Here is a 14940-nt window from a genome sequence, read left to right as displayed (position 1 = left end):
AAAAGAAAGTACCTTCTGCTTTGGGACTGCCTAGGGGTTCTCATCCAGTCTCATGGCTTCAAATGCCACATAAATGCTATGACTCTAACAGGTGTAGGTCCAGCCTTACCTACCTTCTTTTTTGAATTGTGGACTTATAAATACAATTACCTTCTAACATCTTTCTTGGAGATTTAATAAGCATTTCAAACTTAAAATGTCCAAGATTAAATTTTTTATTTCTGCTACCAATCCTACTATAGTCTTTCTTGACTCAGAAAGTAAGCAACTCCCGCCTGCTTGGAGGTTTTTGGGCCAAAAAACTTAAAGTCATCTTTGAATCCTTTTTCTCTTCCACTCTCACATCTAATCAATCAAGATATTCTGTTTTCTCTGTCTTTGAAGTGTATCTGTATGTATTTACTTCCATCACTGCTGCACTGTTTCAGGTGATTTTCAGCTCTTTATGTCATTGCTGCAGTAGACTTTGACCAACATGCCTGCTTGTCTTTGGCTCTTGTCTTATTTTCTCAGCAGCCTGATTGATGCTTTTTAATATACAAATCATACTATATAACTCCTCAGTTCAAAATCCTCCAGAGGCTTCTCTTATGTTGTAAAATTCAAGACCATCTAACAGCCTACGTGGTTTGGCCCCTGCTGTCTCTCTGGCCTCATCTTCTACCTTCATCTGGATCACTGTGGTCTAGTCTCACCAGTCTTCATGCCGTCCTTCAATGACACCAGGCATACTCGGCCTCTGGGCCTTTGCATCTGATGTGCTCTCATTTTACTGTGCTTTTCCCTGAAACATCTTTATGAGTCATGCCTTCACTTTCTTCTGATAGCTGATCAAATCTCTTATCTTAAGGCCAGAGAGACCTTTGATGACCACCTGCACTTACCTAACGTAAAACTCCTCACAACTATTCCTATCAAGTCCTTTCCCTGTTAACCTGTCTTACTTTTCTTTATAGAACTTACCACCACGTGTGTGTGTGTGTGTGTGTGTGTGCACGTGTGTGCAAGAACAGAGCCTGGAAAATAGTAAGATGTTAGTAAATATTTGTTGAATTAGTAAAATTGCTTCATTGAAAAGAATATATTTTTATTAAATTTTAAAATGTTATTAACAGGAAAGACATATTTCCCAATCTCATTGTGGTATTCTATGAGCTAGACTCATTTTTATTTGCACTGGACTCAGCAAAATCACTGAGATCTGATAGAAAACTGCATTCATTTACTTAAAACAGTTTTCCTCACTCATCCAGATGCCACTTTAGGTTAATGTGAAAATCTGGGTCTGTATCTGAGCAAGCTGATCTTACTACTTAAGAATACCGTGGAGCATTGAGCTCACTCCATTAGTACTGACAAGATGTTCAAAACAGTTGCTTCCTCTGAGAGAATAATATTCTTTTTAGGAGAGTGTCAGTTTTGTGTCTAAAGTAACAAGTGGAAGCTGTTGCTTAGTTCTGAATATTGCAGAAATCTTATGTATTAGAAATATATTGATTTTATATTCCTTTTAATAACATCTCTTAGCTCATTTCTTTTACTTTAACATGCTCAATAGCTGTTCTGTGCATTTCGTTCATTTGAATTTCCTTCTGATCATCCTACTTCATGGTTGTCACTAATCTAGTAAATATGGATGGAAGTGTTATGTGTTTTGTAGGGATGCTGATGCTAACACAGCTGACTGCAGTCTGGGTCATATGAATGAAAGTGCTGCTTAAGTCAAAATGTGCTATATATCCATATTGTCAAGTTTGTTATGATTACAACTATTATGTAATTATGTTATGGTGGCTATGAACTTTGCCTGATAAATTCACAAGTGCAAGAGATAATATTTCTTATTTATAAAAAGAGCAATTTAAACTTAGCTCAGAGCTCCCCTCTTGCTAAGCTAGCAGTAAATTCAGTCTTGACATTGTTGCTCACCCCTTCACTCAACCAGAGTCATGCAGAAGTTCTCAGGTCTTTCTGGGATTCAAAGCACTGAGCTGGCCGATGGCAAGTAGTCAAACTGGTTACTGATAGAACTGTAGATTCCTTTCTTGTCTTGTTGCTTTGCTACTTGCATGCCATCCTTGGAGCAGAGGATTCTGGTGAGGCTGGGAGCTCTTGTGTCTAGAATGCAACATTCCGATCTCGTAAAACATAAGAAAAATCCTCTCCACTGAGGTCTTGGTATTTTATCAGTTAGAGTTCACACGCTGGAACAGAATTGTCTCTAACATGTTTAAGCGAAATGGTTACATTCTGTGGTAATAAATAGCTTATGGAATATCCAGAGGGGCCAGCAAAATGAGTTTGGGTGCTTTGCAGTCAGATAAATGTCCAGCCACATCATGGACCATTATAACATGACAGGATATACTCATTATTAATCTATTGAAGTTTATCTCTTGTTTTACTGTTTCCTGGTGGCACAATAACATTTGGGCACAGCCATACTTGGTTTACACTGGGGTAGCTTTTCAACAGTTTTTATTTTCAATTTAATTTAATTTATTTTATTTTTTATTTTGCATCTATCTATATCATTGAACTTTCAGCAGAATATAGGCTCTCTTCCTGATGACCTTTTAGGGACCATCAGAAGATGGTTTGATCTTTGCCATCAATGGTATCTACCTATATGGGAGGGGAATAAAAAACTCTGAAGTTTATCATCATATTAGTTTTACTTAGTAATTTGCCTTAAGTCCAGCAGACTGAAATCTTTAGTACTGTCGTCAGTGATAGAGACAGAATGACTGTTCTATGCAGATGTTCCTTATCACTTGCATGGACAGTTCTGAATAACTCCATTTCATGGTTCAATTCACAGTCATTTGAGGGAACATTTAGCAGCTAGCTGATCTTGCTTGACCAATCAGCATGAAGTCTGTTCAAGAACAAATGTGCTGGAGTAGCCGTACTAAGGCCTTTTAGAGGTTGAAGCCACTGATTGGTAGCTCCTACCTTAAGGAAATTTTAGGACAAAATTTTATGCTTTCTGGAAAATTCTGGTTTTAATGATGTAGGTTTTCATAGGTTTAAATAGGTCCAAAGCTGCTTCCTTTGGAGAGTCTTGGCCTTGTCTTCTGATATTCCTGTAGTTTTCATCTCGTAAAGCTGAAGGGGCAAGGATACTTTAGGTAGTTAACTTTTTATATGAAAATACTAGTTTTTTCTATTGAGAACTTATTATCTGAACAATGCAAATATCTTCAAAAACCACAGAATATATATGCTGCAGACGCTTGCCTTTCAGTCACAGCTGTAGTTTCTTTTTAATTTTATTTGCTTTTTTTTTTAAAGCATTTTAAAGAAATGTGAAATAGTTGCTAAACTTGGGCGTTGAGAAATTTTACACAGAAATCTAGACTTGGGTTTTGTCTTGAAAAGCTGGAAGCTCTTGCAGCAGCACTGAGGCTGCCTTGGGCACCTGGCAAGGAGGCCAGAGTGGAGCCGCTGCAGAGTGACTGACCTTCTTAGGTGAGGCTCTGGTCTGGTTTCCCTCAGGCCTCCTGGCTTCCTCCCATGTTCCTCCAGCCCACTTCACTCTGTTACCTGCCCTGTCTCCTAGGCAGCTGAGTTTGTAGCCTCTAGTCTTGGCACATGGTTATTTATTCAGGAGGAGTTTTGAGGTGTTGTTCAGTGAATAAGCGTCTTTTTTTTGTTTGTTTGTTTTAACTTGGGATGTCGAAATGTGTGTATCTGTGTTCTTCTAAGGGGAAGATTCACAGCTTTCATCAAACTTTCATGAAAGCTTAAGAACCATTACTTTGTGTGTTGTAACGATGTAATCATGTTTGTGTTTCAGTGTAAGTTGTTTTAAATTATCTCTTGGAATTAGGTATAATAGAAATAATGTAATAGAAATAATGCTAATAATAAATAATAGGGAAAAATTATCATCTGGAAGCTAGCTTGATCTTAAAGCCTGTTCCAGTCTTGTCTCATATCTGCAAGGTGCAGAGTCCTTGGCTTCACCACGGGACAATGGTGAAGAACTGTAGAACCTGTAATTCAGCGACATCAGTTTTCCTTTGTATTGACTTGGGAGTTTTCTGATAGCCTAGCACTATTCACCTGAGGAAGCGCCACCATGACAAACTGTCTGAGACTTGATTGCTAAAGGGAGGGACACAACACTCTCACGGAGGTGCCTTCTGGAGCTGACCAGCCAGGCACAAAGCAGGGGCTTAAAAATAGAGAACTGAGGTGGCTAGCAATGAATACACGGCTCCCAATGAATAAAGACCTCACTTGGCAGGGAAAAACGATAGGGAATCAAAGTCTGGTGAAGAATTGTCACCAACCAGTGTCTCTGACAGCACCAAGTGATTTATCTTTCTCAGGTACTTAATCTTCCTCAGTTGGGTATGTGCTTTTCCTTTTATTATAGAAGGCAAAAAAATCCTTTGTTTAGAATTTCTAAGAGGTAAAGAAATTAGAGAATTGTAATATACTATTTATATTATATACAGATCCTTAAAAGTACCTTCAGATAAAGGCACTGGTGTATCCAGTGAAAAAATGCTGTAATTTGCCTTCCTCCTTGCTCATATTAGAAGCCTCTGAATGACTCAATTTTCTGTATAAGTGAACATTTGGAGTCCATGATAAATAGCCTGATATTTCACCAAACTCTTGGTATGACTGTAGCCCCAGCATCAGCATCATGGCAGCTTTGAGCATTTGCTTATAGGATGGACATCTATTGGGTTGTACAGAGAAAGAATGAACTGGTAAGATGCCCTCTTGTGTACATACTTCTGAAGAAGAGCCATTCTAGAGAAAGGAATTTTGGGAAATCATTTCAGAAGAACAGAGCAAGAAAAGGGAAAAAGATGACACTGTGTTGTTTTCTCATGAATTGGCATACAAACTTGATTATTTTTATTGTTTTTATTTTTTAGCTTTGTTAAATGCTGTTTTGTTTTTTTGGCAAAAGATCTGAATCAATTTGGTAAGTACAGTGGTAACTGGGACTGTATAACTGCCAGCAAATGGCATTTCTTTAGGGGTGGGTTATGCCTGAAGGTGAGTCACTCCACTTCAGATTCTAGGCACCATGTGAACAGACCTGGCTCTGGGAGGGTGGAGAATGATTATTTAAATGTGCCATAAGCAGAAGATTGTGCTCTTCAGCACAAATAAAGAGATGTTGGGCAGGATATTAGGTCAGAAGTGCCCTGGGGCTCAGAAAGGGTGGCTGTAGGCTGCGGGGTACCGGTGCTCCTAGGCTCCCAGCCAGGACGCAGGGACTGGTGCACCGCCGGACTCTGGCTTGCTGGGGAGCTGGGCAGAGAGCTCAGCAGATACATTTCTTCCCATTTCCTCTGTCCCTGCTTTCTTTCCTGGCCCTGTGCCTAGCATGTGGGCACAGGAGGAAAAGTCCTGTCTCATATCTGTGAATGCAGTCCAGCTCCTATGATTAAACTCCAGACTCAGTTCTAGGGTATAATGCAATGAACTTGACTGGGTTCCATATTACTAGCGACAGCTCTGACATTTAGATAAATATGAGTTTTTCCTTACCATCTTGAACATTTTGTTTTTTATAGAATAAAAAAATCCAGATGTCTGTTTTATAATAAGCAGGATGAAAATGTGCATCTATAATATAAATAATGAAGGATGAAGGATAGAGGATAAAAAGAATCTAAGAACCAGAGCATCTGTTTCCCAGTCCTGCGTGGCTGCTGCCTCACTATGTTAGGCCTTTGCAAAGGCCTCTGGGGAATATTGTTGAAATGCAGATTCTGGGGACTGACGTTTTGTATCTCTAACAAGCCCCTGGGCGTTGCCTCCATTGGTGGTCCCCAGGCCACAGGTAGAGTTACATGATCTGAGTCAAATGCTTCACAGATTTCTGTCACCTGCCATTTCACTTCCTTCAGGCCTCAGGTCAAATGTCAACTTCTCTCCATGGTCTCCCCTAACCATGCGAGCTAAAATGACAGTTCACACTGTCACCTCATTTTCTTCATCGCATTTCTCCATAAATTCTGTGATATTTATGCATTTATAATTTGTCTCTTTTCTGTAGAGTGTAGGCTCCTTGAGGGCAACAGCTTTATTTACCTGTTTATTTCTTTTCTTTACTTACTGTGTCCTCAGTATATAAAGGAGTGCATGGCATGTAAAGGAGCACAACATGCTGCTCTGTGAATGAATGGCTGCCTGGCTGGCTGGCTGGCTGGCTGGCTAGAATGAATGGCTGCCTGGCTGGCTGGCTGGCTGGCTGGATGAATGGATGGATGGCTGGCTGGCTGGATGGATGAATTTTCCTCCCCATCATGAGATGTGTGATGCCTTAGAATCCAGGGCCTTCTGAAAGATTGAACAATCCCACCTTTGGACTAAGAATAGACAAGAGCACTGTTGGTAATATCTAGATTCAACTTGTCACAGAATTTGATGTAGACTAAAGGCAGTCTGCAGCTCTGCCTTATCTTGGCTCTTGATATTTTGCAATTTCCAAATCATTATAGTAAAAAATGATAAGAGTACAATCTTGTCCAGAGAAATCAAGCATTCTAGGCTTTGAAAGACAGTTTCTCAGGATTTCATGAGTAACTAAAGCTACTTAAGGAACCCTTCCAAATTATTTCACCTAGTACCAGGAGATAGAAAACCCTTCAGCCCTTCCTGTTTATATTCATCCTGTCACAACACAGAAGAAATTTTGTAGGGACAAATTGAATTACAGTTCCAAACAAGGGGAGCTCCTAAGGACACAATCACAATTGCAGCTCTTGGGCGTGGAAACCACATTGAACAAAGGTCAACCAGAAGTGTAAGGTCTAGTCTGTAAAACACTAGAAAAGGCAAATGACAATTGTAATTGAAAATTAAGGAATTCTTGTTTTATTCTGGGTAGAAAGGAAGCAGGAGGGGCTATGGAATTCTCTTCTACCACCTCACACTAAACATAAGTGACTTTCATCAAAATGGCCATTTTCAAATTGTATTTATTTATGAAATAATTGTATGAGCACAAATTGTGTGAATGTATTTTCTTCATCATTTCAGGATCAAGCTTCGTATTTTAAAATATTCCCCCTAAATATCTTGTCTTTCTTATGTGCAGCATACAGCAGAAGGCAATTACACAGAAGAGCCATAGATCATGAAGAGATCTTTTTGCAATATCCTAACTCTAAATTTAGAACAGATTATCTTAATCAAATTAAATAAATCACAAGCTGCTAAGAAAGAAAAGATGTGAGTCCAGTTGGTCTTTGTTCTTGCCCCTTGCCAAGGGTGAAAAAGAGAACAAGTTATCTCGGTTCTGCTAAAGTCTATGATTTTGGTCAATTAGTAAAGCAGTCATTTCAGCCAAAACACACCTGCTAATTTTCTTGCTCATGGAAAAGCAAATTGTAAGACTTGTGGATGATTGCTTCCACAACAGAAAGCCCTACACCACTTCTGAGAAGAAGCTGTCTCTCATTTCCAGTTGCTTCGCAAGCACTGCAGGGAAGTACAAAGAGAAGACCACAGTGAGAATGCAAGCTGATGCGGGGCTGCTGGGGGGGCGTTTCCTCCTCTCGGGGAAGCCCTGTTGAGCCACAGGGCTGTGGAGCTCTACCAGGCAGGCCTTCTGGATTTGCTGGTGTGGAAGCTTGTTCCACCTGCCAGATTGTGACGTTCCCACATCTAGAGCTTTGTTGTCTGTAAATCTGAACTAAAGGTGACATGGTATCAACATTTTTTTCTAATATGCATCTGCTAAGAAACGGAAAAACAGATGTTAGATGCTCATAAAATGACCACTCTCTGAAACACATTCATGTCTCAAACGTGTGAAAAAATATTAATGGAACAAATTAAAGATGTCAAAGATAATAAGGTAATAAATAAATTAATAAGTTCTTCCCATCATGAAAGCCATCAGGATGGCTGACTTGTGTAAAGTGAGTTCCCTTTAATAAATGTGATGGTACAGTTAGGGCGGAGACTATGCCATTGGGGAAGACAGTGACGTTGATAACATGAAATGCACATACATACATAGAGACACACAAACATAGCTTTCATTACTCACAGTGACAAAACGTTTTGTTTTTCTGTTTGATTCAGTTTTCAGAAAATTCTTTTCTTAGGTCCAGCTGTTACTGTAGGAACACTGCTGTTGAGCTTTACCAGTAGTTGCATCTTTATTCATATAATAAATATTGATAAAATAAAATATGGAATTTCCCCCAAATATTGAAAGGTTGTTTATCTTTCTGGCCTACTTCACGGAGTTCAAAAGAACCTGACAAGAAGGGCGCTTCCCCTGAGAAACTCGGTTAGTAAAGCTTTACTCCAGTAGTGATAGCTACATAGTCTTGTGCAAGAAGCATAAATCTTACTGTGCAAACCAGGACTGACACTCCTGGGGTTTTCAAGGTATGGTGGCAGGTTATTACCATATGAGGGCTTATAGGGCACAGTGATGGGACTCTACCATGGGTAAAACAAATTAGTTCTTAATACTGAAATTTCCGTTAACTAGTGGATAACCACTAGTCAGCAGTAGTGCAAAAAAGTGTCGTGTAATTTAGTTCTTGCCATTGAATAAAATGACTGTACTGTTTTATTCATTATTTGGTTCAGTGTCTGAGCAGCCTGTTCCTAATAAAGGCACTCTCTTGGAGAGGAACAGAAGTGAATAAAGTAATATTTTTCAACATAGTAACAGTTGTTTCCAGATTAATATGATGTCTTATACTAAATATACAGAAAGCATGGGCAATATTTGGGGTATACAGAATGGTTAAACAAATGAAAATACCATTTTACCCAAAAGGGAAGACATCCGATTAGATTCTTTTTATTAAATGGCCAAAAATCAAGTGTTACTGCTGGCCTATTGTTCAGTCACTTTCTCGTCAGGGTTCTTAAGTGATTCCTTAGTGCCATGAAATGCATGTTGAGAGGGGTCCTTTTCACTGTGCTGTGGCCTCTCTTCTTGAATTGACATTACACAGTGCACATCACTGTCACTGTCACAGCATGAGCTGCATATTTTGGGTGAAACCTCTTTCATATGGATGTCAGATACTCCAGCCAGTGTTACATGTTCAGAATTCAGATCTTGTATTTTAGAAATTATTTTTTCCCACTTGGTTATATTTATTCTTAAAGATTTGCTAATAAAACATGTTCAGTAGGCCCTATAAATGGTGAAATTTTAGAGAAGGCTAATATAAGTAATTTTATTTTATAGAAAATCAACCATGATGGCCTGGCTAGGGTATGTCCATCATTTTAACATCTTAGGAGCAAAGAGTTTTTACCTGCCATTCATTTGTACACTTTGTGTGTGAGTGCCTATGTGTGTGTGTGTATGCATGTACACATTGATGTTGTATAGCAAATCCCTGAGTTAAGCACATTATCTTGCATACAGCTTAGGAAAAAATCACTTACCTTTGAGATATATAATCAGTTATAATAAGATCAGTTAGATACGTTGAAGGTGATTTTTACAATCTTTATATATTAATGGTCAAAGTTCTGCCCACCAAGTAGTGAACTCAGGAACTTTGGCGAATACATTAATTAGATCTTTCTTCCAGGTCTGACATTTGTTGTTCATGCAACATTAGTCTTAGAGGTGAGAAAAACAAAATCCTACCTCTGGCATTAATTTGCAGTGTGTGACCTTGGAAACGTCATTTGACCTCTTTGAGTTTTATTTGCCACATCTGTAAAATTTTGAGTTTGGAAAGGTTAAAGGTAATATATTGAAAAAAAAAAGCCATTAGCTATTATTTAGAATAATTTTAAGAAAAATTCAGGAAAGGAAAAAAAAAATTAAGTTTCTTGAAGCTTTGTATTTAGACCCAGGGTGGAATTTTAACTCAGGGTAGAATTTCCCCTCTGTGGAGGAAATGCTAAATGAGAAACTATTCTTTCCCCCACCCAAGCTGCACAAAAAGGATTGACTGACAGAGGATGTCACAAATGAGAAAAGGGTATGATCCAGGAAATGCATGCTGGTGTGGTCAGTTTAAAGGAAACTGGTATCTAGAAACGTAAGTGGTGGGTCCAGGAGGAAGTGTGGGCAAGAGGGAATATCAGGGATGTCCGGCAGGTTGTTTCATAAGGCAAACAGAGTTGCATCTAGAATCTTAAAGCAGGCCACATTCTGTATTGTAGACTGGCTGACCATGGTCAGCATCAGGGAAGTGTCAGCAGACGAAGGACTAAGAAATGAAAACATGATAGGTGTTAGAGTAGGGTGACTAGAAAGAACCAGACAGAACTTCAGATTTGGAGTTTCCATAACTCCAGGCAGATTATGAAAGTTGTACCTAAGGAAGGGAAAGACAAAGCTCCTCTTCACAATTCTGGGAGTGTCCTTGTGTTGCAGATTGGACCATTGACCATGTATATCATCTTTGCATCCCTGGCACCTTCTCCAGTGCTTGACTTTCAGTATATACCTAACAAACATTTCTCATAAAAAAAAAAAAATCAAATTATGGGATTCTGATAAATGATGTGAATTTGATTTGATGAATCAGAGTTATAGAGTTAGATCATATTTCTTATCCAAAACAACATATTTGGGTTTGATTTACCAAAATAGTGAAATGAGAGAAATATACATATTTTATATAAAATATAAATATTGATTATGAGATGATAAAAAATAGAGCTTTGAATACTATGTTGATGACTTGTATTACTTAAAAGGAAGTTTTATATTATATTTATAGTAATTAGTGGGTTTATTGCAATTAAATGCTGGTTTTGATGCATGGCAAAATAACTACATGATAAATGTTAATAAATGCTATTTATAATATGCTTTTTCTCAACATCAACTTAATCTATAAGCATGTGAAATAATTACTTTAATGGAATCATTATGGAAAAAATGGGACACATAATTGATAATATCTGAAGAAAATACACTATTATCTTAATCACAAGGTTAATAAGATAATTGAAAGATCATTTTGTTCCTTCTATCCCTTTTAAGCAAAGCTTAAATGTTTACAGTTTTCTTTAAAAGAAGAGTGTACTTTTTATAGTGTAATTTTTATAAATTATACTTAGAAGTTTTAATAAATGTAACAAATATTAAAATAAATTGTGTCCTCTAAAAAAACTGAATGTAAAACAAATATATTTTTGTCAAATGATATTTTTAGATTACCTACAAACTAAAGCTTAAAATATATTATTAAAAAAAATTTGGCCTCTGAATGTAATAACATTTATAGGTATAAAAAACCAGTGAAAATAAAAATTTAAGGATAAAATTAATTATTTCCTAATATAATATGTACAGTAATTGTCAAAGGCTCAAATATGCTATAGAAACTAGAGTACCGTAGACAAAGGCTGCATTCTCTTGGTTCTGAGTCCTTGGGAGCAGGAAATGTGATCTACATATTGCCGGATTTTACCTTGTGCCTCTTACTTTTATCCACAGCTCTTAAATTTTTTTGTCCTTCCTTCTAATTGGTTTATCTTGTATGGTATTTCTTCATGGTTTATTTAGTAGCTCTGGTGAGGCCTGTTAGGGGTTTTTGATTTATTTGTTTAGAATACTTTTGGAAAGAGAAAAGCAACTATATTTCAACATATGATACAAGTATCATTTTAGAAAGAATGGTTGTCACAATATATTACTTTTTAAAGTGTGACTTTTCACTTAGTGGCTTTGCTTTTTAAAAGGCATATCTGTAAACTAGAAGGGTAACCCGACTTTGTTCAGATGACTGTACAGAGATTCCTATTTTAATGTTGCCTAAATATGAATTGAACATACTAGGCACAAAGATGGGCAGTTTTGCACTTCTGCTTTTCCCCTCTGTGGTTATATTAATCTTTTTAGCATGTAAATAGTGTGGTTATATTAATCTTTTTAGCATGTAAATAGCTACCAGAATTGACTGGCTAATAAATGTTACTGATTACTTCATGCAATATGAAACACTGTACGAGGCTCAGGAGAAGCATAAGACAATGTTAAAGCCAGATAATCTTCGCGTGAATCTCCTTGGCTTTGGCTATCATTTTCATTTCATTTCTTTTTCATTCCTTTTCATTTTATTTTTCTCCTTACCTTCAATTTCCCCATCTGTAAAAGACTGAATTTACAATATAGAGTCCCAGTTTCTAGCTGGAATATTCTGTAATTACATAAATCTGAAATTCCCATTTTCTCTCTCTCTCTCTCTACTGCCCTTTCAATTTTCAAATATTTATTTATTTATTACCAAAGACTTTGCTGTTCTTTAACTTATGCTACCAGGTCATTTTCCCCTTATGAAAGTAGAGGTAACACTGACCCCTTCAAGGTAACTAGACCCAAGCTTGTTCAACTAGTCACTGAGTAGACATATACAAAATATCTACCAGGGGAAGCTCTGTGCTCCATCCTGTAGAGGGTTTGGAAAGCAAATATTTCACACTGTCAAGAAACTTCCATTCCAGTCCTGTTGGCTCCATCCTTTAAAAATAATTGATTTTTGAATACATACCACCTGCCAGGTACACGCATAATCTCCATGCTAAGTTCTTAATGTACATTATCTCCTGATGTGTTTTGACTTGCAGGGTTTGTGTGTGTGTGTGTGTGGAGGGGGTGTATGTCCATTTTTAAAAGTTGTGACAACATAAAGAACAATTTTACCATCTTAAACGTTTTAGGTGCACAATTTAGTGGAATTAATTACGTTCATAGTGTTATACAACCATCACTACTATCAACCCAGCATTTTCATCAGTCCAAACAGAAACTCTATACTCATTAAATAATTACTCTTTATTCTTCCATCTCCCAAGCCCCTGAGGACCTCTGATCTACTTTCTGTCTCTGTGCATTTGCCTATTCTAGATATTCCAGATAAGTGGAATCATAGAATATTTGTCTTCTTGTATCTGGCTTATTTCACTTAATATAATGTCTTCAGATTTCATTAATATAGTAGTATGCATTAAAACTTTATTCTTTTATATGTCTGAATAATATTTCATTGTATGTACCTACATTTTGTTTCTCCATTCATCTGGTTGGTGGACTCTTGAGTTGTTTCCACTTTCTTCTGATTTTGTTAAATGTCTAGTTTTTGTAGTCATAGATCTAATTGGTGTCCTGATATTTTCATCTCTTCCTAGTACTAAATGCTGAAGGGAAGCCATCCTCCCTGCATGTTTGTCTTCATCTTTATTCTATTCAGAATTAGCTTTTTCATAGCCTTCTTTTATTCCTCAGTTTTATTTTCCCTTACTGCTAATGATTGTCTTAGCATATGTGTGACTATTTTTTTTTCAGAAGGTATAATTTCAGTGTGCCAATGTGTTTATATAGATATGTAGATCGTTAAATAGTAAGGACAAATCAAAACCACGATTAAGATTCATTTGAGTTAAATTTCTTGTAGAATTCATTGCGGTGAAAATATGAGTGTAAATTTTGTATCTCTTGACTTATTGATGTGTTACCATTTCCCCTCCAAATAATATAAGAAACTATAAGATATTTATATAATTTACTGAAATGCTAGCATCAACTCTTGAAATAATTACTTAATCTCATTGCTAAGTTTATTTTATTAAAACTACATTTTTAACATTTTACGAAATTATTTTAGGTTTAATGTATTTACTAAAGTCAAATTGCAGAAACAACTCAGGCTTTACCCATGTAGAAAATCCTCCCATTGTTGTTGAAGTTTCTGTAAACCCTTGTTACCTAACTAAATGTAAAGATTTATTTTACTGATTGAATATTAGTAAGTTGGGTTTAGAAAATAAGTATTCCATATACTTTATTCTGAGGGAAAAAAATAAGTGTAGACCAAGCACATCAGTGAATTAAATTTAATGAGGATGTTTCTGGCAATAATGATGGAACGTCAAGGTCTCTAAGATGCCTCATGCTAGCTATTTTTCATTCTCTTTAATTTACACATGAAGGCTTAAAGAGCTCTGGGCAAGCTGCTTCAAAGAAAAGAACATCACTGCTGAACTAAAGCTAATGCAAAATTATTTGAAAACTAGAGAGTCCTTTGAGCACACAATAATAGATGAACACAGAGCTTTTATATGACAAAATATGAACTTTCTTGTAAAGGGGTTTTCCCTCTTTATTGTTCAGATCAAGTACACCCAATTCATCTTTTATTCAGTTCACAATTTTTAAGGCTATGTGGATTAGTTGGTTATGTGAAGTTTTGTGAAAAAAATGATACTAAAAACAATTCTGTATTAACAAGAACAGACTGAATTTAGTTTAACATTTCTTATACTTCCATTTATTTTAGGTAATGACATGCATGAAAATGCATGTAAACAGTATCTTTAAACAGTCTTTGGGTGAATAAAGTAAGGAAAGGAAGGAGGGTTTTTACTACCATAAATTGTAGTTGGAAAGCTGATGCTCGAGATTATGTGTATGTGTTAGGGAGCAAGCACAAAGAAGAATTAGTCTATCCTTTTGATTATCTTCATAATCAATGCTGATTATCTCTGTTTTCACTGATCTGATCACAGTTCACATCGAGTCTTAGCTTCGGAAGACCCAATACATTCTCTCTCTCTGTCTAGCTGACTGTCTTGTACAAAGGAGATGCTCACTAACTGTCTTTGAAAGAACAGGATGAAAGAGGGCTGTGTTACCTGATGTCACTTCCCAGAAGAAAACATTGGCAAATGGCACATTACAGTCCAATGCGATTTGAACTATTTAGTCTTCTGACTTTTTTTTTAAAGTGGAATAAAGCACAAAACAATACAGTCATACTTCGTCACTTCTCTGTCAGACATTCTGAAGATGCTCAACAAATACCAAAGCAAAAATAGAAAGATAGAAACTGTGTATATGAGTTAAATTCAACTGAATTTATTATTCAAGATAAAACAGGTAGAGCAGGCATTGTTAGCAGGGGTTCATGGGCCCCTGGTTGACATAGCAGTGGGGAGCTTCAGGGTGTCTGTGAAGACTCT

At 36.8% G+C, this 14940-nt stretch overlaps 1 protein-coding gene across 15 annotated transcripts in view; it reads left to right on the top strand.

Moving 5' to 3' along the window:
- The window catches only part of LOC116281540 (uncharacterized), a 204592-nt gene that overhangs the window by 162835 nt on the left and 26817 nt on the right, over window positions 1-14940 (top strand). For 4 of the 15 annotated variants that reach the window (XR_012074944.1, XR_012074943.1, XM_072965780.1 and 1 more), the window contains exon 4: window positions 4899-4948. The exons of 10 other annotated variants lie outside the window; for them this stretch is intronic. Coding sequence is in view for 3 of the 5 variants with exons in the window: in XM_072965780.1 (XP_072821881.1) it covers window positions 4899-4907 (9 nt within the window). In the remaining 2 variants the exon portion in view is untranslated. Of the gene's footprint in view, window positions 1-4898; window positions 4949-7075; window positions 7200-14940 lie in introns of those variants that run through there. One more of the 15 variants, XM_072965779.1, reaches the window with a different exon arrangement.

This window comes from Vicugna pacos, chromosome 8, assembly GCF_048564905.1.
Source record: "Vicugna pacos chromosome 8, VicPac4, whole genome shotgun sequence".
Lineage (NCBI taxonomy): Eukaryota > Metazoa > Chordata > Mammalia > Artiodactyla > Camelidae > Vicugna > Vicugna pacos.
The sequence above is the reverse complement of the archived record's forward strand: the minus strand, read 5'-3'. Positions and strand labels throughout refer to the sequence as shown.